Raw genomic sequence first — 24,203 nt, 5'->3', positions numbered from 1 at the left:
ACTATGTACCGGGTCGTGTTTTATTAACATGGAAGCATAATAATGCATCAATTATATTATATAAATAATATAAAGTAGATGTTTGTTGTAGACGGCCGAGGGCGGACAGGAAGTAATTCAGTTGGACAGGAAGTCAGTTGGACAGGAAGTCAGTCGGACAGGAAGTCAGTTGGACAGGAAGTCAGTTGGACAGGAAGTCAGTCGTTTGTGTGTTTTCTCTTTTACTGGTTTGTAAATAAATAATCTGAATGAAGATCAGATGTGAAAAGGTTTGGCTTCATTTTACTGGTCCTGTAGTTTCCTTTCAGACTGAAAGGTGAATCATTCAGGAATCTGGAGTGAAGCGGTAAAGAGGATTCATGGATCTGGAGTGAAGCGGTAGAGAGGATTCAGGAATCTGGAGTGAAGCGGTAGAGAGGATTCAGGAATCTGGAGTGAAGCGGTAGAGAGGATTCAGGAATCTGGAGTGAAGCGGTAGAGAGGATTCAGGAATCTGGAGTGAAGCGGTAAAGAGGATTCAGGAATCTGGAGTGAAGCGGTAGAGAGGGTTCAGGAATCTGGAGTGAAGCGGTAAAGAGGATTCATGGATCTGGAGTGAAGCGGTAGAGAGGATTCAGGAATCTGGAGTGAAGCGGTAGAGAGGATTCAGGAATCTGGAGTGAAGCGGTAAAGAGGATTCAGGAATCTGGAGTGAAGCGGTAGAGAGGATTCAGGAATCTGAGTGAAGCGGTAGAGAGGATTCAGGAATCTGGAGTGAAGCGGTAGAGAGGATTCAGGAATCTGGAGTGAAGCGGTAGAGAGGATTCAGGAATCTGGAGTGAAGCGGTAAAGAGGATTCATGGATCTGGAGTGAAGCGGTAAAGAGGATTCATGAATCCGGAGTGAAGCGGTAAAGAGGATTCAGGAATCTGGAGTGAAGCGGTAAAGAGGATTCAGGAATCTGGAGTGAAGCGGTAAAGAGGATTCAGGAATCTGGAGTGAAGCGGTGAAGAGGATTCATGGATCTGGAGTGAAGCGGTAAAGAGGATTCATGGATCTGGAGTGAAGCGGTAAAGAGGATTCAGGAATCTGGAGTGAAGCGGTAAAGAGGATTCATGGATCTGGAGTGAAGCGGTGAAGAGGATTCATGGATCTGGAGTGAAGCGGTGAAGAGGATTCAGGAATCTGGAGTGAAGCGGTAAAGAGGATTCAGGAATCTGGAGTGAAGCGGTGAAGAGGATTCATGGATCTGGAGTGAAGCGGTAAAGAGGATTCATGGATCTGGAGTGAAGCGGTAAAGAGGATTCAGGAATCTGGAGTGAAGCGGTAAAGAGGATTCATGGATCTGGAGTGAAGCGGTGAAGAGGATTCATGGATCTGGAGTGAAGCGGTGAAGAGGATTCAGGAATCTGGAGTGAAGCGGTAAAGAGGATTCAGGAATCTGGAGTGAAGCGGTGAAGAGGATTCATGGATCTGGAGTGAAGCGGTAGAGAGGATTCAGGAATCTGGAGTGAAGCGGTAAAGAGGATTCATGGAGCCGCTTCTCTTCATCCAGTTGAAGTCAGAGACACAAGAGTGAAGACATTTTAAATCTGGAGGACGCTTCAGGACCGTTCAAATGAAGTGCAAACCTTTATTCTCAGTCACAATATCAACAATAAATAAATTAACGCTCAGCATTCAGGAGAGACAGGAAGTGCGGCCCGGCGGCTCAGTGGCTCTTTGGCTTGGGGAGGCGGGACAAGCCGGAGGTGAAGGCGGCCATCTTGACCTTGACCTCGCTGCTCTCGGGGTCGCGCGGCAGCCGCCTGGCCGGCGGCGCGGCCGGTCTGGAGATCTGAGACGTGAAGAGGTGGAGCTTGGAGGGCTGCGGGGGCTGAAGGGACCTTTGGGGGACTCTCCTCCTTTCCTTGCCATCTCCTTCCTCCTCCTTCCTCGCTCCCTCGATCACGTGGGCGAGTTTCTGGGGGCGGGAGGAGGCGGAGCCAGAGTCAGCTGGGGGCGGAGCTCGGAGCGTCACTGGCTCCTGGTCGTCCAGGCTGGAGGTGTGAAATATCTGTGACTGAGACAAAGAGAACAGAACCAGAACCATGATGAAGAGAACCAGAACCATGATGAAGAGAACCAGAACCATGATGAAGTGGATCAGAACAATGATGAAGTGGATCAGAACCATGATGAAGAGAACCAGAACCATGATGAAGTGGATCAGAACCATGATGAAGAGAACCAGAACCATGATGAAGTGGATCAGAACCATGATGAAGAGAACCAGAACCATGATGAAGTGGATCAGAACCATGATGAAGAGAACCAGAACCATGATGAAGTGGATCAGAACCATGATGAAGAGAACCAGAACCATGATGAAGTGGATCAGAACCATGATGAATTTTGCTGAATTTACTTTACTTTTATATCTCTACATGGTTTTTGTTTCAGAACTTATTTTTTATTAAATGATGCAAAAATGAACAAAACGAATGAACTTCAACACAAAGCTTCCTGGATGGGACGAGGACATGAGGGAAGTATAGAAGGACATGAGGGAAGTATAGAAGGACACGAGGACATGAGGGAAGTGTAGAAGGACATGAGGACATGAGGGAAGTGTAGAAGGACACAAGGACATGAGGGAAGTGTAGAAGGACACGAGGACATGAGGGAAGTATAGAAGGACACGAGGACATGAGGGAAGTATAGAAGGACATGAGGGAAGTATAGAAGGACATGAGGGAAGTATAGAAGGACATGAGGGAAGTATAGAAGGACATGAGGGAAGTATAGAAGGACATGAGGGAAGTATAGAAGGACACGAGGACATGAGGGAAGTATAGAAGGACATGAGGGAAGTATAGAAGGACATGAGGGAAGTATAGAAGGACACGAGGACATGAGGGAAGTGTAGAAGGACATGAGGGAAGTATAGAAGGACATGAGGGAAGTATAGAAGGACATGAGAGACATTTGGGGGACGTCAGGGCGACATGAGGAGCGATGGAGGCGGAAGATACAAAAGAAGCTTCGTACCGCGCCGTGTCACTGAAGTAAAGCACTAAGTTCTCCACTCCTGGAAGAGGAAGAGGAAGAGGAGGAGACACAGGACAGGGAGGACGTTAGAGGACACAACAACAACACAAGAGGAGACACAATAACACACAGACACACACACTCATCAAGCAGTGTGTGTCTGTCCTCGCACTCTCTAGACTTGTGTCCTCAGACTGTCCTCAACTCAACCAACTAACTAACCAACTAACTGACCTACTAACTAACCTGCTAACTAACTAACCTGCTAACCAACCTACTAACTAACTAACCTGCTAACCAACCCACTAACTAACTAACTAACTAACCTGCTAACCAACCTACTAACTAACTAACCTGCCAACTCACCTCCAAACCTACTAACTCACCTAACTTACTGACCTACTAACTAACCTACCATCTGACCCACTAACTAACCTGCCAACCAGCCTACTAGCTAGCATGCTAACTCACCCACTAACTAACCTACTAGCGTCAGGTAGGACTCACTGTTCCTAGCCAGGTGGGGGGGGATGCTGGGCTTCGGTCTCACGCGGTAAGGCCTGGAGCGCTGATACTGCCAGGGAGGAGAGAGGAAAGGAGCAGGAGGGAAGGCCTGAGGAGACAGGAGGGAAGGATGAAGGAGACAAGAGGAGGACACGGACAGGAGGAGACAGAACAAAGAGGAGGAGAGAGGAGACAGGAAGGAGGAGACAGTGATTCTTGTAGGAAAAGAAAAACCCTGAACAGTCTGAAGCAGCTCAACTACATTACCCAGAATCCCTTTCAGGAGACACGAGCAGACGGCTCAGAGAGCTTCAGAGGAAGAAGGAAACTACACGAATATTAAATGTTAAACGAGGAGAAAGTAAAAGGAAATATATTTATTTCCTTTTTATTCTTATGTTTGAGTTCTAAATCTAGGAAATAATATTCTATATAATAGCTGAGTGTGTGTGTGTGTGTGTGTGTGTGTGTGTGTGTGTGTGTGCTCACAGCGCTCTCTCTCTCCATCAGACTTGTTTGTGTGTGTTGGTCCGTTGTTCCCCTCGTCTCCTGGCAACGACACCCGGTGGTCGCCGTGGGAACCGCCTGCTCACAGGGGAACACAGGATGTTACCAAGAAGAAGCAGAAGAAGAAGAAGCAGAAGAAGAAGCAGAAGAAGAAGCAGAAGAAGAAGAAGAAGCAGAAGAAGAAGCAGAAGAAGAAGAAGAAGCAGAAGAAGAAGCAGAAGAAGAAGCAGAAGAAGAAGAAGAAGAAGAAGAAGAAGCAGAAGAAGAAGAAGCAGAAGAAGAAGCAGAAGAAGAAGAAGAAGAAGCAGAAGAAGAAGAAGCAGAAGAAGCAGAAGAAGAAGCAAGAGACACGAACCAGCTGCAGGGTGAGGTGGGCGATGGTTCGGTCTCGGCTCCTCAGCTCCTCTCTGAGCTGCTGCACCTCCTGCAGGAGATCCTGCACCTACACACACACACACACACACACACACACACACACAGTCGTAACGTAGAAGCAGGTCTAACAAAGAGAAGCTTTCCTCCAGCTGGACTTCCTCTTGTCCGTGTCAGCGGTTTAAATAAAGGTTGAAGGAGTCAAACCTGTGTGGAGGACGAGTCGCTGGTCTCAGGACTCAGAGTGTCTGTGGTCAGAGTGTCCTCGTCCACGTCCTCGTCCTGCGACACGAAGCGTCAACTATTACCACAAGCTCCTCCCCTCTTCACATGAAGCCCCTCCCCTCCCCTGAAGCTCCTCCCCACCTCACCTGAAGCAGTAAACTCTGCAGGTACTCCAGCTGTGTTCTGACTGCACAACAGTCTTCAGCCAGTTCCTCCACATCCAGACCCAGAGCAGGACCACCAGGAGACCTGGAGGGCAGACGGGAGGGGTCAGGTGACTGCACCTGGGGGTGCTGCGGTCAGGTGACTGCACCTGGGGGTGCTGCGGTCAGGTGACTGCACCTGGGGGTGCTGCGGTCAGGGACCAGCATGTTTGAGGCACTGAGGGTGCGTTAGTTTTCGTCACCTCGGGGAACAGAAGTCCAGAACGAGCTCGTCGTCTCCGTCCGTCTTCGGGTTCCCAGAATCCTGGAAGTCACTGCGGGAGACGACACCTTGGTGAACATGATGCATTATGGGTATGTTTCTCCCATAAACACTCGTTCCTCGAGTCGAACACCAAACCCACAGCAGTAATACACAACATTACTTCAGACCACTACATTTGGTATAATCAATAACGTCTCTTGAACAAATAGGTGATAGTTTCGTGTCCAGGTGTTCCTCACCTGTCGTTGTCGTTGTGGACGTCCTGCGTCCCCCAGCAGAGCTGCCTCATCCTCCACTGAGCCATGCGGGCCACGCCCACCCCCTCTGCTGGAGCACATCACATCTTCATCATCATCATCATCATCATCATCACCTTCATGTTAAAACCACACGTTTTAACATAAACTTTAGGCTAACCTGAGCCACACTCTCTCTCACTCACACACACACACACACACACACACACACACACACACACACACACACACACACACACACACACACACACACACACACACACACACACACACACACACACCGTGCAGCGAGGCGTCTTCTGGGAGGTCTTCGTCCAGCATGAGGTCGTCATCGTCGAGGTCACAGGAGTCCAGGTTGTTCAGGACGTCCTGAGGACAGACGGTCTGTGTCAGAGTCACATTATGAACTCAAAGACTCACAATGAACACAAACACACAACAAACCATGACAGAGAAACTCTATGAAAAAAGGAAGAAGTATCTTAAAGAGACACAAAACCACCACAAAGAGACACAAAACCACCACAAAGAGACACTTAGCGTGTCCTTCATGAATATTCTGTCATCTGTAGTTAATCTGTAAACGTCTTCTGAATGAAGTAAATCATCGTGATGAAGGTCACGGACTCGTCTTCAGCTGCAGTTCAGAGAGGAGACACTAGAGGGAGCCAGAGGGCTCAACCAGCTCAGCTGCTCTCAGAGCTGAAACACATTATAATAAGTTATGTTAAATAATATACACTGGAATCCCTTCATGTTTAAACACGACGAGCTTCTGCAGAAGAGGATTCCTGCTGCTAAGAGATTCACGTCAGGTGTTCATCGCGTTTTCTTTGACCCTTGAACTTCATGCGTCACCTTTAAACTAAACGAACACACAATGTCCGTGTTGGTTCAGAAGATCCTGCAGCAGAGTGGAGCTGCTTTCTCCGTCAGAAACACACTGAAGGAAAAGAGCTTCTGGCTGCTCTGGTGTTAAATTACACGTTGAAGGTTTTGAGAACTCGAGTTCAGACTCGTTTGAAACTCGTGCCATGATGGGAATTCACCCGATTACATGAACACACACACGCACACACACCCACACGCACACACGCACGCACACGCACACACACGCCTTACGATGCTGTTGAGGTCGGAGTCGAAACTGCCGAGGTGCTGGGTGGTGTTGCCGTTGGTGCCGTTGGTGCTGCTGGAGGCGGCGGCGCCCCCCAGTGGCTCCAGACCCTCCTCGTCCCACATGTACGTCCCACCGGAGCCGCAGCTGTCCGAGGGGGACAAGTCCAGCGACGAGCCGCCCTGCGGGTGACAGACGGGACACGGGGGTCACTCACCGCCGGGGCTTCTGGGAGATGGAGTCATGAAGCCGTCTGCTCATGTAAGCTTCTATAATGTGCCATCATGTGAGCTGGGATGGGAGGTGAGTTTTTCTTATATTTAAAAAAAATATAAATTCTTTTATACATTTATTGACCTTTTGAATTCATGCTGTTCTGATTTTAGAAAAAGCTTTTGAATTAACTCCAAGAAATGTTACAGTAATTAAAACTGCTAATGTGAGTTCAAAGGGTTAAAAGTAAAAAGACTTCTGACTCTAAACACAATGACTAGTTTTGTTTTCATCTTCTTTCTATTTTCGTACAATAGATCCTTTGATCGACCGGATTTCAGCGTTTGAACCGCAAACTGATGAAATGTTATAAAGTTTCTGCTCTGAACCGAGTTCTGGTGGGAGGTCCCGACTGTCTGGGGGCGGAGCCACGGGAGACTGTACATGTACATCATTGTACTGACATGTCGTCTGTATCGTATGTCATACCAAGTATAGTAACTTAGTAACTTTAATTATTATTAGGTTTAATTATTAGAATTACTTTTTTAAAACTCGGTCACTGTACACCTGTCGAGCACGGAGATAGATTATTTATTTATTTATTTATATATATATATACTCTTTATATAAGGGATAGATTATCCCTATATAAATTATATGTCTAAACTTTGTTTTACCTTTTCATTTTCATTTTTTAAAACTTGGTCACTGTACACCTGGTCGAGTCTATCGACAGAATCTATCCCTATTTTCAAACTTCTGATGAGTGAGACTTCCAGCTGCTCCTCTGCTCTCTGCACCAGGCAAATATGGCACCGTGTATCCTTCATGCATCCTTCACCGTGCATCCTTCACCGTGCACCCTTCACCGTGCACCCTTCACCGTGCACCCTTCACCGTGCATTGGTCTTTATGCTAAAGGGCTTCCTGTTCCGGTCGTTACCTGCTCGTGGTCGTCCCCCTGACTGGACCTCCTCCGGTGGGGGACCCGGGTCAGCCGGTGCTCGCCTCGAACACCTTCACAGGAAGATCGCAACGACTTTAACGGATCGTTTCTCAGGACTTCCTCGCCGGCGCGTTCCTCCGGTAAAAAGACAACTCACCGCCCATCGCGGGCCAGCCCACGCCGTCGTCCAGGAAGCAGAGCGCCGCCTCGTCTTCATGGAACCTGGCGCGCGATCGGTCGAGTCCCGAGTCGTCCTCGTGGTTCTTGGAGAGCAGCTGTAAGCCCGCCCCTCCATTTCCTGTGGACAGCAGACGAGATGCTGCCGTTACCTCTGCACACTTTAAAGAGGAGAAAAGAGACGTCTCCTCTTACCGAGGTTGTCGAAGTCGTCCATGTACTCCTGGCTGGTGTCGTTCCGGTCCAGAGACGAGCTGGAGGACAAGGACATGTCCTCCAGCGTCTCCCCCAGGATCGACACCTCCCGCTGGGGGGCCCTCTGCGCAGCCTCCGGGGAGCTCTCTGAAGAAGAAGAGGAGCAGGAGGAGAAAGAAGACAGGAATGAGACAGGATGAGAAGAGAATATTTAATATTTGAATATAATAAGATTCTCGTACCCGGGCTGTCGTCGGTGCTCGAGGGCGTCTCCACCGAGTTCCTCCGTGCCGTCGGTCCTCGCTTCACTTCCTGTTCTCCTCCGGTCTCATTGGCCGTCGTCGCTCGGAGGGGGCGGGACTGCTTGACGAGCGACGGCCGCGACAGCCTGTAGCTGATGCCGCTGGGCTTGAATGCGGGGCCGAGGCCGGAGAGGAGGGGCTTCTTTAGGGCGGAGGGGGGCAGCGGGGAGGGGACGCCGACCGCTGACCGCTCGGCGCTACTTTGACCTTTGACCACGCCTCCTCCTCGCCCGGCCGCTCGGTTGACGGAGTAGGAGAAGGAGCGGGTGCTGGTGGGGTGGCGGGCAACAGAGGAGGAGGAAGAAGAGGAGGAGGAAGGGGCGAGGGCGGGGGGGGAGGGCAGCCGGCGGACCTGCGTCAGGCTGCGCGACCGGATGCGGTCGCTCTCGGCGAGCCGGGCGATCGCGGCCGGGCCGAGGCTGTCGCTGGAGCGGCAGCGGCTGGCCGGCGGTTTCTTTTGGAGCGGGGAACCGGATCGGGAGCCGGGGCCAGAACCGGGCCTAGAAAAGAGACCGGAACCGGGCCTCGAACCGCCGGGACGAGCAAAGCCGTGAGATAGTCTCAGGGAGCCGCCCGTCTCGCCCTTGGGCTTGGATCCAGAGAGGCCGTTCGGGCTCTGCTTCGGGCCGCCGTTCAGCCCGATCCCGGTCTGGCTCGGTTTGGAACCGAGAGATCCGCTTTTCGGGACGGGCAGTGTTCTGGGGCCGGACTGCGGCGCTGTCACAGGAAGGCCGGAGCCGTGCCCCAGCGCGGTGGTCGTCTTCTTGTTGGCGTCCCGTTGGGGATAATGCTGATGGGCGGGGCCGACGGGGCGGTTCTGCCCGACGTTCCCGCCCTTCTCCCGGTGCCGCTCCTTCTCCCCGTCGGCTCCCTCGTCTTCCAGCGGCTCATTTTCTCGCCTCCATTTCATGGAGAGCGACGAAGTCGGCACCCGGATGAACCCGTTCTGCTTGACGGAAGCTGTGGGCGCGGTCAGACCGCCGTCGACCCCCGCCGGGCCGGGGTGGTGGTAGAACCCGTTGGTGAGGCGGGTGGTGGTTGTGCTCGCGGCGGTCACAGCGGCGTTTGGATCCGTCCGAGCGCCGGTGGAAAGTGCGGTGGATTTGGGCCTCGAGCCAAACTTGGGCAGCCTAGAAACCATGGTGGACATGGTGGGAGGGGCTGACATCAGGCCACGCCCACTTCAACATGGAGCACGAGGCCTGCAGACAAAAGGACACAACAGGGAAAGGTTTGATGACTCACTAACAAGATCATTATCTGTGCTTTAGCGGCTTCATTCTGGAGGTTTCCAAAGAGGAACGCTGAGGTTTTTAGTTTCATACGAACAAAAAGGCAGAAAATACTTTAGTGAGAGGAAACATCGAGAAAGAAGCAGCTCCAACTGACGGACGGCTGAGACGTGGCAATGTGTGTGTGTGTGTGTGTGTGTGTGTGTGTGTGTGTGTGTGTGTGTGTTTAGGAGGTTGCATTATAACACACCACACCCGAACAAAAACAATCATCTGTCGCTGCACCTCCATCAGAATACAACAAATAGTAACCACACACACACACGGGTGTAGTTGAGTGTCTCTTTTAGTCACACTAAACTATTGATTATTTTCATTATCAAATAATTGAATAATTATTTTCCGGACTAATCAGTTTGTCAGAAACACATTGAAGGAAAAACAGAGCATGCTAACAGACGCACACAGCATGCTAACAGACGCACACAGCATGCTAACAGACGCACACAGCATACTAACAGACACACACAGCATGCTAACAGACACACACAGCATACCAACAGACGCATACAGCATGCCAACAGACGCACAGAGCATGCTAACAGACACACACAGCATGCTAACAGACGCACACAGCATGCTAACAGACGCACAGAGCATACTAACAGACACACACAGCATGCTAACAGACACACACAGCATACCAACAGACGCATACAGCATGCCAACAGACGCACAGAGCATGCTAACAGACGCATACAGCATGCCAACAGACGCACAGAGCATGCTAACAGACGCACACAGCATGCTAACAGACGCACACAGCATGCTAACAGACGCACACAGCATGCTAACAGACGCACACAGCATGCTAACAGATGCACACAGCATGCTAACAGACGCACACAGCATGCTAACAGACGCACACAGCATGCTAACAGACGCACACAGCATGCTAACAGACGCACACAGCATGCTAACAGACGCACAAAGCATGAGCAACATGGCGATGGCAGAACCAGCAGCTAACTGCTAATGGTGCTAAAAACACCAACAACGTTCAAGAAAGCTTTTTTTTAAATGCATAATTAAATCTATAAAACTTTTGTTCCATTCTTCAACTTTTGGACTTCATCATGAGACCAAACGATGATGACGATGATGAGAACAACAACAGTCCAGCCTGCAGCCTGAACACAGGCGGCCCAGGACGAGGATGAAAGCCTCCTCAGTCCTTTGTCCGCTCCGGGCCACCGTATCTGCAGCCTGAACCACATGGAGCGTCACACTGCTGACGGAGACGATACCAGAGCAGCTTGTGACTCCAGGAGGTCAACGGAGGAGCAGCCGGAGGTTAACACACCTCATGAGACGCTACACAGATTATATATATATATATATATATATATATATATATATATATATATATATATATATATATATATATATATATATATATATATATATATATATATGACAGACACACACATAGACACAGAAAGTCATGGTGGCAAAGACCAGGCTGCCGTGTGTGTGTGTGTGTGTGTGTGTGTGTGTGTGTGTGTGTGTGTGTGTGTCACCAAGGACACACAGAAGGAATGAAGAGTGATGAACGAGGTCACGACTGAATGATAATGAGTCTCCCTCCTTCACCATCTTCCTCCTCCTTTTCCTCCCCCCTATAACACCAGTTATATTCTTCCTCCTCCTCCTCCTCTTCCTCCTCCTCATGCTCCATTTCTCTGCCTGCTGATCTGAGAGGAATCGACCGCGAGTCGCCACATTTCACTTCCTGTCTTTTTATATTTCCTATACAAGTATAATATTTTCATATCATACATAAACTATATGAAATCAATAGAAAAATAATAATTACTGTGACAATAACAACTTAAAAAACACTTGGATCGACCTACAGAACATCTAAAGTTCTCTTTTGAAGAAATTATTCTAAAAGCAAAGCAAAACACGCATTATCAATGCGGCTGCTAAGCTAGCAGGCTAACATGCTAAGCTAAGTAGCAGGGAGGATTCATTGCGTCACAGCGTCTATTGGTCCAAAGCTAACGTCAACAGTGTGAGATGAAAAGTTAACGCCTCATTCGTTGTGTGTTGTCAGACTGAAGTCCAGCGACACGTCTTCACTTCTGCTCGTTATGAAACTCATAGAATATAATTCTGTGTTATTGTTTTCTTTCACGTACTTTCATGTTTGATGGCGACGTCTCATGAGAAAGAGCTTTGAGAGAGTTTCCTGTGTGTGATTCATGGCTTTATGGCTTCATGCGTCACTTTATTCTCACGGCCAGATAACGGACGCGTCAGAGGTCAAAGGTCAAAGGTCAGCGTTACGTAACTGCCCTCGCTGGAGGAAACACCAGATCTCTCCAGCGCCGTAATCTGAACCAGCAACCTCAAACCACCAGAACCGCAAGGCATTCTGGGTCGGTGTGTGCTGCCATCCTGTCCTCCCTCCGTCTGCCTCGAGCGCTAAAGGACGAAGATATCATTTACAGTGAATGTTGCTCTGCACAAACTAAGTTATGATCATACAACAGGAACAATACGATGGTTTGTGTTGTTGCCTCAGCGCTGTGGTTCTGATCAGCATCTGAAAGGAGTTCAGCCGCTGGTCATAAAACAGGTTGAAACTCGACTCAATGAACAGATGGAGAGGCGTCTGTCAGCGGTCCAGACTCCATTCAGAAAACAAGCGTTTTAAAAGTCGTTTGCTCGTCGTCTCGAGGAGAAAACTAACAAAACGTCAATTCAGACTTTTTACCAATTGGCGTCATTATGAAGTTACTTCAGCAGCGTTTTTATCAGTTTGATGCAAATAAATCTCAGCTGGGTTGATTATTTGGGTTTGTAAACGCAGCACGATGACGAACATTTACACTGAAATACCTCATTCATTATTACAAGTTAGTTGAACTCCTTTAAACTATATTATTATTGGTAGACTATATTATTATTGGTAGACTATATTATTATTGGTAAACTATATTATTATTGTTAACTAACAAGTATTTCTGTTTGCTGCAGATTTCACACTGAAATCACATTTACACACAACAACTCACTGGATTCAGTGTTTCACATCAGCTTCAGGCCAAACACACACACACACACACACACTTAAAGACACACACACACACTTAAAGACACACACACACACACACACACTTAAAGACACACACACACGGCATGACTGCTCGGCCTTGTTGGGCACCGAACCAACAAATACACAAACACACACTTTCACCAGGAACTTATGACAGAATGAAACGTGACAGAGCTGCTGACAGAGTCCTGCTTTCTGAGATGGAAACCAGTAAAGTATTGATAAAGTATTGCTATCTGGTAAAGTATTGATAAAGTATTGCTATCTGGTAAAGTATTGATAAAGTATTGCTATCTGGTAAAGTATTGATAAAGTATTGCTATCTGGTAAAGTATTGATAAAGTATTGCTATCTGGTAAAGTTTTAGTCCAGAATTCCTTCAGGTTCTCACCAGTAGAAGCTTGTCCCTCCTCCTCCTCCTCCTCCTCCTCCTCCTCCTCCTCCTCCTCCTCCTCCTCCTCCTCCTCGGTGTCATAGCAACTTGGCATGAAAACATCCCTGTTGTCCTGGGAGCTGTGGTCCTCCACTCAACCCCCCCCTCTTACCCCTCCTCCACCCCCCCCCCCACCCCCCTCATCATCAATGTGCCACAAAGCAGCTCTTTCTCTGGCAGCAGACTCCAGCGCTCTTCATCCAGAACACCCAGCAGCAAGTACTTCTACTGCAGCAAGTACTTCTACTGCAGCGAGTACTTCTACTGCAGCGAGTACTTCTACTGCAGCGAGTACTTCTACTGCAGCAAGTACTTCTACTGCAGCGAGTACTTCTACTGCAGCGAGTACTTCTACTGCAGCGAGTACTTCTACTGCAGCGAGTACTTCTACTGCAGCGAGTACTTCTACTGCAGCGAGTACTTCTACTGTAGCGAGTACTTCAGCAGCAGCGAGTACTTCAGCAGCAGCGAGTACTTCAGCAGCAGCGAGTACTTCAGCAGCAGCGAGTACTTGATGATGATGATGATGATGATGAAGATTAGATCAGAGAGGAAACTCTGCAGACAGATTCAACAAACACTTCCTGCCGCAAAACAAACAAGATCCACATCAGTCCAACCAGGACATTAGCAGGGCGCTAGCAGAGGTTAGCAGGGTGCTAGCAGAGGTTAGCAGGGCGCTAGCAGAGGTTAGCAGGGCGCTAGCAGAGGTTAGCAGGGTGCTAGCAGAGGTTAGCAGGGTGCTAGCAGAGGTTAGCAGGGCGCTAGCAGAGGTTAGCAGGGCGCTAGCAGAGGTTAGCAGGGCGTTAGTAAAAGGTTAGCAGGCCGCTAGCAGAAGGTTAGCAGGGCGCCAGCAGAAGGTTAGCAGGATGCTAGCAGAAGGTTAGCAGGGCGCTAGCAGGGCGCTAGTAAAAGGTTAGCAGGGCACTAGCAGAAGGTTAGCAGGGCACTAGCCACTAGCTAACGGATGACTCGGCTTTGAACCGGGCTCCTGCATGAAGCGCTGCTTCTTTCAGTGAAGACGGTTTCACACTGGTCTGAAGCGTCGCCTTTAAATTGAAATGAAACTTCTTTGTGTTCTTCACTTTTTAGATGAATAATTCAGGCAGCGGGATGTTTTTGTTCCCAGAGAACCGACCGGAACAAATGTATGTTTGATGAGCCGCGTTCCCTCGTCATCTGTTCCAGCTGCAGGCGTTCTGCGGGTTCCACTGTTCCTGGTTCTCTGCTAAAGAACAGGTTTATAATTACAGCGGAGGAGCGAAAGACACTCTGGAGAACCGCCAGACTGTAATGGAGACGCACGGATCGGACTTCGGTTCTGCTGCCATCAGAAAAAAACAAACAGAACCGAAGAACCAGCAGAACCAAAAACTATAGAACCGGCAACACGAGCCGGAGAACAGAAGTGCTAGAGAACAAGGATAAAGTTCTACAAGGTGGAACCTGCACGACTGAAGAACGACAAGACAGAACCAGAGAACGAAGAAGTACAAGACAGAATCAGAGACCATACACAACCAGAGAACCGAAGAAAGCCAAGACAGAACCAGTGAACAACAGAACCAGCAGAACTACAAGACACAACCAGAGAACCAAAGAAGTACAAGACAGAACCAGAACCAGCATCCGGAGGACAGAACCTGGCTGCAGTTGTTCTCTCATTGCAGAACCACTCCAGAGACAGTGGAGCTTAAGATCTAGAGGACGGAACCAAACCAGACAACAGAACCACAACAAGCAGAGGACCTGAACAGTAAAAGGAAGAAGCATTAAAAGCCAGCGTGAATGGAACCGATGGATCTAGAGTGTGGAACCCAGAACCCTCTGAGGCCTTTAGACAGAACCCAGAGGATCCGAAGAACACGTTCCTCACGTTCCATCACGTCGTCTTTGGTTCTTTCTTGGTTCCAGCTTCTCAAAACTCCTCTGACACATTTCACTGCATCTCTCCGTTTGTCTGGACAGACCATAATAACCTCTGAAGGTCCAGTGAATGAATAAAGCTTCCTCATGCTAACACAATGCATCATGGGATACGCAGCCACTGTTTATGTTAGAACACACACACACACACACACACACACACACACACACACACAGAACCCTCAGTGACGATGCTGTGACGTATTCGTGTTAATATGTTCATATTTCATCGCTGCAGGTCCACATTGTGACGTAATCATGTTAATCATGAGCATATCTCATCATTGCAGCGCGAGACGGAACCTCACCTGCCGGGCGCGAGCAGCAGACGACAGAAATGCGGAAACGTGCGACGCCTCCGCTGAGCCGCGGAGGCCGGGGAGCAGGAGGACGCTTTCCGGTCGAATCCCGCCGGGAGACAGAGAGGCAACCCGGGAGGGAGGCACCGAGAACCCGCCCGGTGGACGCAGGAGGACGGCGCGGCTCCCCGCCGCTGTCCGGCCTGTGCGGCGCTACGGGGTCTCCCGGGCTGGACGCGTCACCTGCACGGGCTCAGCGACCAGGTGAGACGACTCGGAGCGAAAGGTTCGGTTCGAGCCAGCGGAACCCGACAGAGGTGCACGTGTGCGGAGGACGAGCTGCGAGCTGCTGCGCGAGCTGCTGAATCATCCGCACACACACGTGCACGCGCAGCGCGTACCCAAGGAACAGCTGATACTGACGTCATCTGTCCACATAAACATAACCCTTTCCTCCCCAGACTACTTAGATATGACACTGTGGTACAAGCACTGTGGTACAAGTACTAACATGTAGTAATAAATAAGTACTCATAACATGAAGTTATCGTAAAATAATTGAAATGTGACAAAACGACAGTGAAATGATTTAATTTTTGAACGCGAGTTATTATGTAGTATTAAATATAATACAAGCTATATTTCAGAGGCTTTAATGTACTTTTATATTTACATTGTAACTGTAAACAATATAAATATTTAATCAGCTGAAGGCAGATTTAAGTCTTCTGTGATGTTTGTCCACTAGAGGGCAGACGTCACCTGAAGGCTGCAGCGTCACAACTACAATATTCCTAATTTTAAGGCCTTCAACACAAAAGATAACTCATCCCAGACAGATGACGTCATGTTCTTTAAACTCTCAACAAGATGTCCAGTGCACTTGTTCTACACAGACTGGACTTTTCTCACTGAAGAAAAACTGAACTGAAAACATGAACACTTATTGCTTTTGTATAAAGTGAATCAACTGCTGGTCTTTGACATCTTTAAGGTAAGAGACAGACTGAACATGGACCAAAGAAGGAGTGGTTTGTCCCTCACAGGGACCCTTACTACTGAACATGGACCAAAGAAGGAGTGGTTTGTCCCTCACAGGGACCCTTACTACTGAACATGGACCAAAGAAGGAGTGGTTTGTCCCTCACAGGGACCCTTACTACTGAACATGGACCAAAGAAGGAGTGGTTTGTCCCTCACAGGGACCCTTACTACTGAACATGGACCAAAGAAGGAGTGGTTTGTCCCTCACAGGGACCCTTACTGATCTATCTCTAGATATAAATTATCTCTGCACATTAACTTGCTGTTGCTCCAGAGTGCTGTTACATGGTTCTGATACCATTAATCTATAATCTTTTAAACTTTGCCCAGCCACACAGCTTCTGATTCAGTTTAATCATTAATTGTTTGCACATCAAGTAGACTTACAGGAACACATCAGTAAATAAAACAAACCGGTTCCAGTCAGATTTTTATTAGCCTTCCAAAACTCTTCCCGGACTGAAGCGCTCATAACAAAGGTCACCTAAAACACAGGAGGTCAAAAGGTTAAAGGTCAAACACGAGTCATTGAACAACAGCTCTAACTTTCTTAGCTTTACCTCGTTAGCCCCTGCGGGTCTCTGGTGGGTTGTGGTACTCTGGGGAGTACCTGCTCTTAGAGGAGAGCTCCAGCACTCGCTGGTAGCCGTTCCTGGACTGGACGATGAAGGTCGGTGGGGGACGAGGTTGTGCGTTGCTCGGCGGCGCCTCGGCAGCAGAGTCCCAGGAGCCGAAGGCCGGGAAGCCGCTGGACGGAGAGGAGAACCAGGAGCCCTCTGCAGACGGGTTCTTCAAAGGAAAACCAGAACCTGGGCTGGAGGGTGAAGGAGCAACGCGGGGGTCCGAGCCGCCTCTCTGGTCCGCCCCGATTCTTTCAAACGACAGAACAGGAGCAGAACCAAAACCAGAACCGGGCCTGGAGGGTACAGCGCCCCCTGTAGGCTGGGAGAGATATCGGAAGTCTGGAGGGACAGAGTTAGACGTGAAGAAACTTCTGCATTAAAAACATGGAGCCAACATGCGTTCAAGTTGCAGTTGGACAACCTGACCGCCTTCAGCCAAAAAACCCACAAAGTTTACACTCATGGACTTGAGGCTGAAGATCCGTCACAGGCGTTTAAAGCCGAGAAGAGTCCGTCCTCAGGAAGGAAACCAGGAGCCTCACCTTCAGAAGCAGGAAAACAAGCTCCACTGCTGAAGAGCAGCAGACAGATCAAAGAAACCCTGAAGACAGAAACAAGTCAAGTCCTGAGAAGCTCCAGAGACCGGGGCGCTGCCCGCCTGCGTCTTTAACCCCTCTGCTCACCTCGACCACCTTCCAGACTCCATGTTTGACTTGAAGCAGCAGCTCCTCCTCAGCGGTGCTTGAAGGTTGTAGACTGAAGCTCTGCCTGAGCGACACTCATATGAAGTCTGATGATTACACTGATTGCTGACACCTGAGCTCGAGTGACAGTCACTGAGACACCTGAGACATCTTTTTGTAAATTTCTTTAAAAAAAAATGTAATTAAAAAATAAATAAATATATATATGTATATATATATATATATATATATATATATATATATATATATATATACATATATACATATTCTTTTTTTTAATTCTTTAAAAAAAAATTAAATATATATATTAAGATATATATTTTTAAATTATACATATATATATATATATATATATATATATATATATATATATATATATATATATATATATATATATATATATATATATATGACTGTCACTAGAGCTCAGGTGTCAGCAATCAGTGTAATCAGTGCTGACAGCCTGTGGAGCCTCGACATCAGACTTCATATGAGTGTCGCTCAGGCAGAGCTTCAGTCTACAACCTTCAAGCACCGCTGAGGAGGAGCTGCTGCTTCAAGTCAAACATGGAGTCTGGAAGGTGGTCGAGGTGAGCAGAGGGGTTAAAGACGCAGGCGGGCAGCGCCCCGGTCTCTGGAGCTTCTCAGGACTTGACTTGTTTCTGTCTTCAGGGTTTCTTTGATCTGTCTGCTGCTCTTCAGCAGTGGAGCTTGTTTTCCTGCTTCTGAAGGTGAGGCTCCTGGTTTCCTTCCTGAGGACGGACTCTTCTCGGCTTTAAACGCCTGTGACGGATCTTCAGCCTCAAGTCCATGAGTGTAAACTTTGTGGGTTTTTTGGCTGAAGGCGGTCAGGTTGTCCAAATGCAACTTAAGCTTTGAGTAATTCAAATGATTGCAGCGTTGGCTCCATGTTTTAATGCAGACGTTTCTTCACGTCTAACTCTGTCCCTCCAGACCGAAAGGATCCCCACAACCCTACTCGGGGCTCCAGTGGTGGATCTGCTCCTGCATCAGATCTGAAGTCTGAGGGCTCAGGTCTTCCGCCGGTCAACCTGACACTGGAACCGTCGGCTGAGTATCAGCCCGACGATGCCCAAGAGGCCACCCCTTCCACTGGAAACGAGTCAACTTCCAGTCTGCAAACTCCCAGAGTGGCTGCAGGCCCCAAACCAAGTTATGAGCGTAACCGGTTCATTGTCAATCTTGATTCCAGCGCTGACGAACCCGCCGCCGCTCCAGAGGCTCCTCCCCAGGGGGCAGCGTATGCCGTCTATGCTGCACCCTCTCCTCCGGCTAACGGCACCGGGAAGAAGCCTCGCAGCTCCTATGTGCCGCCCCAGTTTGACGGCGGCCCGGTCCAGATGGCGCTGCCATTCCTTCTACCTGCCTTGCGGAAAACTGCGACTGGGAACCGGGGTTCGACGTTGGACTTTGGTGCCGGACCTGTTCCTTACATCGGGGCTCCTGAAGCCTTCAGCTACAGTGCCGGTTTCCATGAAACGCGAAGGGGTGAGTCTTTTCTATCAGTACCAGTGGTTCTCAGACTTTATTTGTCACGCCCCACTTTGGAGGAAGAAACATGTTCACGCCCCGACATAAAGACGATTGGCACGAGGTAAGAGTAGTATATACCTGGTTTGTTTGCACGCACACGTCTGTACTGGTGGGCTTTTTGCCGTTTTGGCAAAAGAGAAAATATGCATCTCTGCCCCACCTTTAATGCCATTGCGCCCCACTAGAAGGTCCAACCCCACAGTTTCAGAACCACTGTAAAGCATTTGAGTGCATTCTGTAAATCTACTCATCTGGACTGATCCTGACAGAGTAGTTGCGATGCCTGACTGTTTTTACTTGCACGCTCATGGACCTGTGATATCTGTTTCAGGCCACGCAAGTGGTAACGCAGCTGCTCCCGACAGACCTGATACTGACTCTGCAAGCGTCAGGTTCAGTGCTCGCCCTGCTGCACCTGAGGCCAGAGACTTTGGTGACAGACTTGCTTCTCCACCCGGCCTCCCATGGGTCACTCGGCCTGCAGGAGGTGCTGACTCCTCCAAACCAACAAGTGGACTTCATCCTTATGTGGCTCCTGCAATATCCAGCCTTGGTTCTGGTTCTCCTTCTGGTCTGTCTTTCAACGCTCGGCCTGCAGGAGGTGCTGACGCAGTCTACAAACCAGCAGGTGGATCTTATCCTAATGTTGTTCCTGCAACTTCCAGCCTTGGTAGTGGTTCTGGATCTCCTTCTGGTCTGTCTTTCAACTCTCGGCCTGCAGAAGGAGCTGACTCCTACAAACCAACAGGTGGACTTCATCCATATGTTGCTCCTGCAATGTCCAGCCTTGGTAATGGTTCTGGTTCTCCTTCTGGTCTGTCTTTCAACGCTCGGCCTGCAGGAGGTGCTGACTCATTCTACAAACCAGCAAGTGGATCTTCTCCTAATGTTGCTTCTGCAACTTCCAGCTTTGGTAGTGGTTCTCCTTCTGGTCTGTCTTTCAACACTCGGCCTGCAGGAGGTGCTGACGCATTCTACAAACCAGCAAGTGGATCTTCTCCTAATGTTGCTTCTGCAACTTCCAGCTTTGGTAGTGGTTCTCCTTCTGGTCTGTCTTTCAACACTCGGCCTGCAGGAGGTGCTGACGCATTCTACAAACCAGCAAGTGGATCTTCTCCTAATGTTGCTTCTGCAACTTCCAGCTTTGGTAGTGGTTCTCCTTCTGGTCTGTCTTTCAACACTCGGCCTGCAGGAGGTGCTGACGCATTCTACAAACCAGCAAGTGGATCTTCTCCTAATGTTGCTTCTGCAACTTCCAGCTTTGGTTCTGGTTCTCCTTCTGGTCTGTCTTTCAACGCTCGGCCAGCAGGAGGTGCTGACGCAAGTGGATCTTCTCCTAATGTTGCTTCTGCAACTTCCAGCCCTGGCTCTAGTTCTCCATCTAGTCTGCCTTTCCTTTCTCAGCCTGCAGGAGGTGCTGACTCATTCTACAAACCAGCAGGTGGTTCTGCAGCTGGTTCGCCTTCTGGTCTGTCTTTCAACTCTCGGCCTGCAGGAGGTGCTGACGCATTCTACAAACCAGCAAGTGGATCTTCTCCCAATGTTGCTTCTGCAACTTCCAGCTTTGGTTCTGGTTCTCCTTCTGGTCTGTCTTTCACCGCTCGGCCTGCAGGAGGTGCTGACGCATTCTACAAACCAGCAAGTGGATCTTATCCTCATGTTGCTTCTGCAACTTCCAGCTTTGGTAGTGGTTCTGCAGCTGGTTCTCCTTCTGGTCTGTCTTTCAACGCTCGGCCTGCAGGAGGTGCTGACGCATTCTACAAACCAGCAAGTGGATCTTCTCCTAATGTTGCTTCTGCAACTTCCAGCCCTGGCTCTAGTTCTCCATCTAGTCTGCCTTTCCTTTCTCGGCCTGCAGGAGGTGCTGACTCATTCTACAAACCAGCAAGTGGATCTTATCCTAATGTTGCTTCTGCAACTTCCAGCCCTGGATCTGGTTCTCCTTCTGGTCTGTCTTTCAACTCTCAGCCTGCAGGAGGTGCTGACTCATTCTACAAACCAGCAAGTGGATCTTATCCTCATGTTGCTTCTGCAACTTCCAGCTTTGGTAGTGGTTCTGCAGCTGGTTCTCCTTCTGGTCTGCCTTTCAACGCTCAGCCTGCAGGAGGTGCTGACGCATTCTACAAACCAGCAGGTGGATATTATCCTCATGTTGCACCTGCAACTTTCAGCCTTGGCAGTGGTTCTGGATCTCCTTCTGGTCTGTCTTTCAACACTCGGCCTGCAGGAGGTGCCGACTCCTACAAACCAACTGGTGGACTTCGTCCACATGTTGCTCCTGCCACCTCCGGCCTGGGTAGTGGATCTGAGTCTCCCTCTGGTCTGGCTTTTGACACAAGGCCTATGGAAGGAGCCGACTCTTCATTCTACAACTGGAAGCCAGCTGTACTTCCCTCTACCTTTATTGTCCAGTCAAGAAATGGCTACCAGCGAGCATTGGAGCTTTCTTCACATACAAAGTACACTCCAGAGTACCCTAATCCACCAGAGACCTGGGCCAGTGAAGTAAAGGGGGGCTAACGAGGTAAAAAGCTAATAAAGTAAATTTGTTGTACAATGATGCTTCATGAATGACCTTTCCCCTTTCTTTCAGGTGAACGTCCTTTTGAGGGCTTCGTCGTCCAACTGTTTTGAAAATCTAATAAAAGACTTAATCAGAACCTGTTTTTCTTCAAACTGTTTAGTGGTCCTTCACCTCATAACACTTCTTCAACGGCACTCTGTAGGATCGGACTCAGCCAGACCACATGTGCTTTTTAAAAAAAAAATTTTTTTTTAACACTAGACCAAAAATGTCACTGCCACCAACGTTGTGTAATCCAAAAGCTCTAAAGGACATTTGTTTCCACATGTTGAGTATTGTGAAACAGCTGCGAGTAATTTATTTACTAGGACATTAGCTATAAGAGACATCGGCGCCCTCACACAACACTTATTTTCAGCAGGAATCTTACCATGAAGGTGAGTTTGTTTCTGACGGCTTGTCCATCAGTAGTTTTAATACGTTAACGGGTTCAGTGAGAGGATTAAAAACATTGCTATCAAATTCTCTAATTACTCCTTTCTGCATGTAGCCCTGAACTTTTTTTACAAGTTGAGTTCAGGGCTGGACTTACCGACGGATACCCGACAGGTTTCATTTAGCTGTGGGTTCATCTTCTCTGCTGGCAGCTTCTCCACATCTATACTTCTACGTCCTCTTATCCAGTACATTAATCCTCGTTTAGTAAACGTATCTATTGGATGTTTGTGCGGAGGAATCAGAAGCACGTTTGGTTTAAACCCACAGCGGGTTTCATGGCTGACGAGGTGCTCCAATCAGACCTGAAGACCAGGTGTCCTCTGTTCCAGCCGGTGTTGGTGGTCCTCCTCCTGGCCCCGCTGTGGACCAGCTGCATGGCTCTGGTCCTGCCGCTGGACTGCAGCGACATCCACAACCATGACAGCAGCCGACCCAGCGGAGTGTACACTATCTACCCCATCGGCTCCACGTCTGCTGTCCAGGTACACGCCGTCCTCTCTGGGAAGCAGGTCCAACTTCAGAGTTCCACACGAGGAGACGCGCGTTGTGACTGAAGCTTCTGATGCAGCAGATATGAGTCCTAGTAGTACAATAGTACCAGTATAATACAGGCTGTAGCTCAGATGTATTAATGAGTGTCTTTGTGTGCAGGTGTACTGTGACATGGACTCACAAGACGGCCGCTGGACGGTGAGTTTTTATACCTCCAGCTCTGAATCTTCTCTCCGGTTAACGCTGCACTGAATGAGTCGCCCCAGTGAGTCTTGAAGGCCACGTTCAGATGAAGCAAACAGAGCTACATCGTCTGCATAGAGAGAGAGGCAGTTCCTCCAAACCCGACACTCTCCTCCCCCCAGCTGTCCCTTGAGTCTATGAACTTCAGCTGTCCGATACCTGGTGAGTTCAGCCAGTGAGCACACCAGGTATGTGTTCACTGGCTGAACCCATGTACACTGAACCCCCCAGGTGATCCAGAGGAGGATGGACGGCTCGCTGAACTTCTACCGGCCCTGGGACCAGTACAAGGTCGGCTTTGGCAGCGCTGCAGGAGAGTACTGGCTCGGTGAGAAAGCAAACCAAACCGACGGGCGTGGCTTCCTCGTGTTTCTGAGTTCATGAGTGTTTGTTTTCAGGTCTGGAGACTATCTCCCACCTGACTCTGAGGAAAGGGCACGAGCTGCTGGTGGACATGGAGGACTTCAGTGGAAACCACGCGTCCGCTCGCTACTCCTCGGTCTCCATCGACCCCGAGTCCAACGGATACGCTCTGCATGTGTCTGGATTCAGTAATGGAGGGGCGGGTGAGTCTTTCTATGGTGTCTGGCACCTTCAGGAGCCGGTCTGAAGACCGGCTGCAACACTGCTCTCTTCGTGGAGGTGGGCCTCATGCTCACGACATATTGACCATGAACACAAAATACATCACTACTAGTTGGATCATGATGTTCTGTTTACACTCTGTAGGAGATTCCCTGGCTCACCACAATGGAGCGAAGTTCTCCACCTTCGACAAAGACCAGGACAACAATGTGGGAAGCTGTGCTAAACTATACCTGGGGGCGTTCTGGTACAATGACTGTCACCATGCAAACCCTAACGGGGTTTATCGTTGGGGGGCTGACAACACTCTCTTTGCTGTTGGGGTGGACTGGTACCGTTGGAAGGGTCACAACTACTCCCTGAAGGCCATCAGCATGAAGATCCGTCCTGTAGTTCAGGACCAACGTGCAGCAGAACATCAGCTGACGATCTGATGAGGTGAACGTTTTCATGTCAAATGTTTGAAACCCTGAAGTGATTCATCATCTGCTGGACGGAGACAATAAACCAGAAGCTGTCTTCACTTTGTCTCCTGTCTCTCTGTTCAACACTCTGGTGGACGATCTCTCTTTGCTACGAGGGTCAGCTTGTTGCATGTTGGACTGCCACTGGGAGAACATGCAAACTACACACAGAAGCAGCACTTAGACCGGGAACCGAACCCGG

General features: G+C 49.2%; 2 protein-coding genes across 6 annotated transcripts; one reads left to right on the top strand and one right to left on the bottom strand.

Moving 5' to 3' along the window:
- Positions 1 to 735: 735 nt before the first annotated feature.
- On the bottom strand, positions 736 to 15,636 carry LOC137801823 (serine-rich coiled-coil domain-containing protein 2-like). Of its 5 annotated transcripts, none has more exons than XM_068599215.1 (16): positions 15,280 to 15,636; positions 8,197 to 9,458; positions 7,955 to 8,101; positions 7,740 to 7,880; positions 7,580 to 7,653; positions 6,426 to 6,602; positions 5,585 to 5,672; positions 5,286 to 5,373; positions 5,024 to 5,095; positions 4,764 to 4,866; positions 4,600 to 4,674; positions 4,376 to 4,462; positions 4,003 to 4,098; positions 3,493 to 3,622; positions 3,010 to 3,049; positions 1,865 to 2,041 (listed from the first exon to the last, which is right to left on the bottom strand). In XM_068599215.1, exons 2-16 carry the CDS (start codon positions 9,422 to 9,424, stop codon positions 1,996 to 1,998), a joined length of 2,592 nt encoding a protein of 863 aa, XP_068455316.1. In that variant the 5' UTR covers positions 9,425 to 9,458; positions 15,280 to 15,636; the 3' UTR covers positions 1,865 to 1,995. The 5 variants fall into 5 exon arrangements, with proteins under 5 accessions (XP_068455314.1, XP_068455315.1, XP_068455318.1 ...); XM_068599216.1 differs by having other exon boundaries at positions 3,517 to 3,622; XM_068599217.1 differs by lacking the exon at positions 3,010 to 3,049 and having other exon boundaries at positions 1,829 to 2,041; positions 3,517 to 3,622.
- A 5,699-nt stretch (positions 15,637 to 21,335) lies between these two features.
- LOC137801858 (microfibril-associated glycoprotein 4-like) lies at positions 21,336 to 24,028 on the top strand. The gene is made up of 6 exons (XM_068599287.1): positions 21,336 to 21,719; positions 22,547 to 22,699; positions 22,869 to 22,907; positions 23,184 to 23,280; positions 23,351 to 23,518; positions 23,682 to 24,028. The coding sequence occupies exons 2-6, from the start codon at positions 22,592 to 22,594 to the stop codon at positions 23,969 to 23,971; spliced, it is 702 nt and encodes a 233-aa protein (XP_068455388.1). The 5' UTR covers positions 21,336 to 21,719; positions 22,547 to 22,591; the 3' UTR covers positions 23,972 to 24,028.
- Positions 24,029 to 24,203: the final 175 nt, after the last annotated feature.

This window comes from Clinocottus analis, unplaced genomic scaffold, assembly GCF_023055335.1.
Source record: "Clinocottus analis isolate CAN_PGR_092001 unplaced genomic scaffold, fCliAna1.0.p SCAF_44, whole genome shotgun sequence".
In the NCBI taxonomy this organism is placed as follows: domain Eukaryota; kingdom Metazoa; phylum Chordata; class Actinopteri; order Perciformes; family Cottidae; genus Clinocottus; species Clinocottus analis.
Note: the sequence above shows the minus strand (reverse complement) of the source record. Positions and strands in the feature narration are given on the sequence as shown.

Excerpts from the sequence above, each read along its gene's own strand:
- LOC137801823 (XM_068599213.1), bottom strand. The coding sequence starts at position 9,424 with ATGTCAGCCCCTCCCACCATGTCCACCATGGTTTCTAGGCTGCCCAAG. Across the intron at positions 5,673-6,425 it reads ACTCCGACCTCAACAGCATC|GACGTCCTGAACAACCTGGA; the intron begins GTAAGGCGTGTG and ends GTCTGTCCTCAG. Across the intron at positions 2,042-4,002 it reads TGATGGAGAGAGAGAGCGCT|TCACAGATATTTCACACCTC; the intron begins GTGAGCACACAC and ends TCTTTGTCTCAG.
- LOC137801858 (XM_068599287.1), top strand. The coding sequence starts at position 22,592 with ATGGCTCTGGTCCTGCCGCTGGACTGCAGCGACATCCACAACCATGAC. Across the intron at positions 22,908-23,183 it reads CACAAGACGGCCGCTGGACG|GTGATCCAGAGGAGGATGGA; the intron begins GTGAGTTTTTAT and ends TGAACCCCCCAG. Across the intron at positions 23,519-23,681 it reads ATTCAGTAATGGAGGGGCGG|GAGATTCCCTGGCTCACCAC; the intron begins GTGAGTCTTTCT and ends TACACTCTGTAG.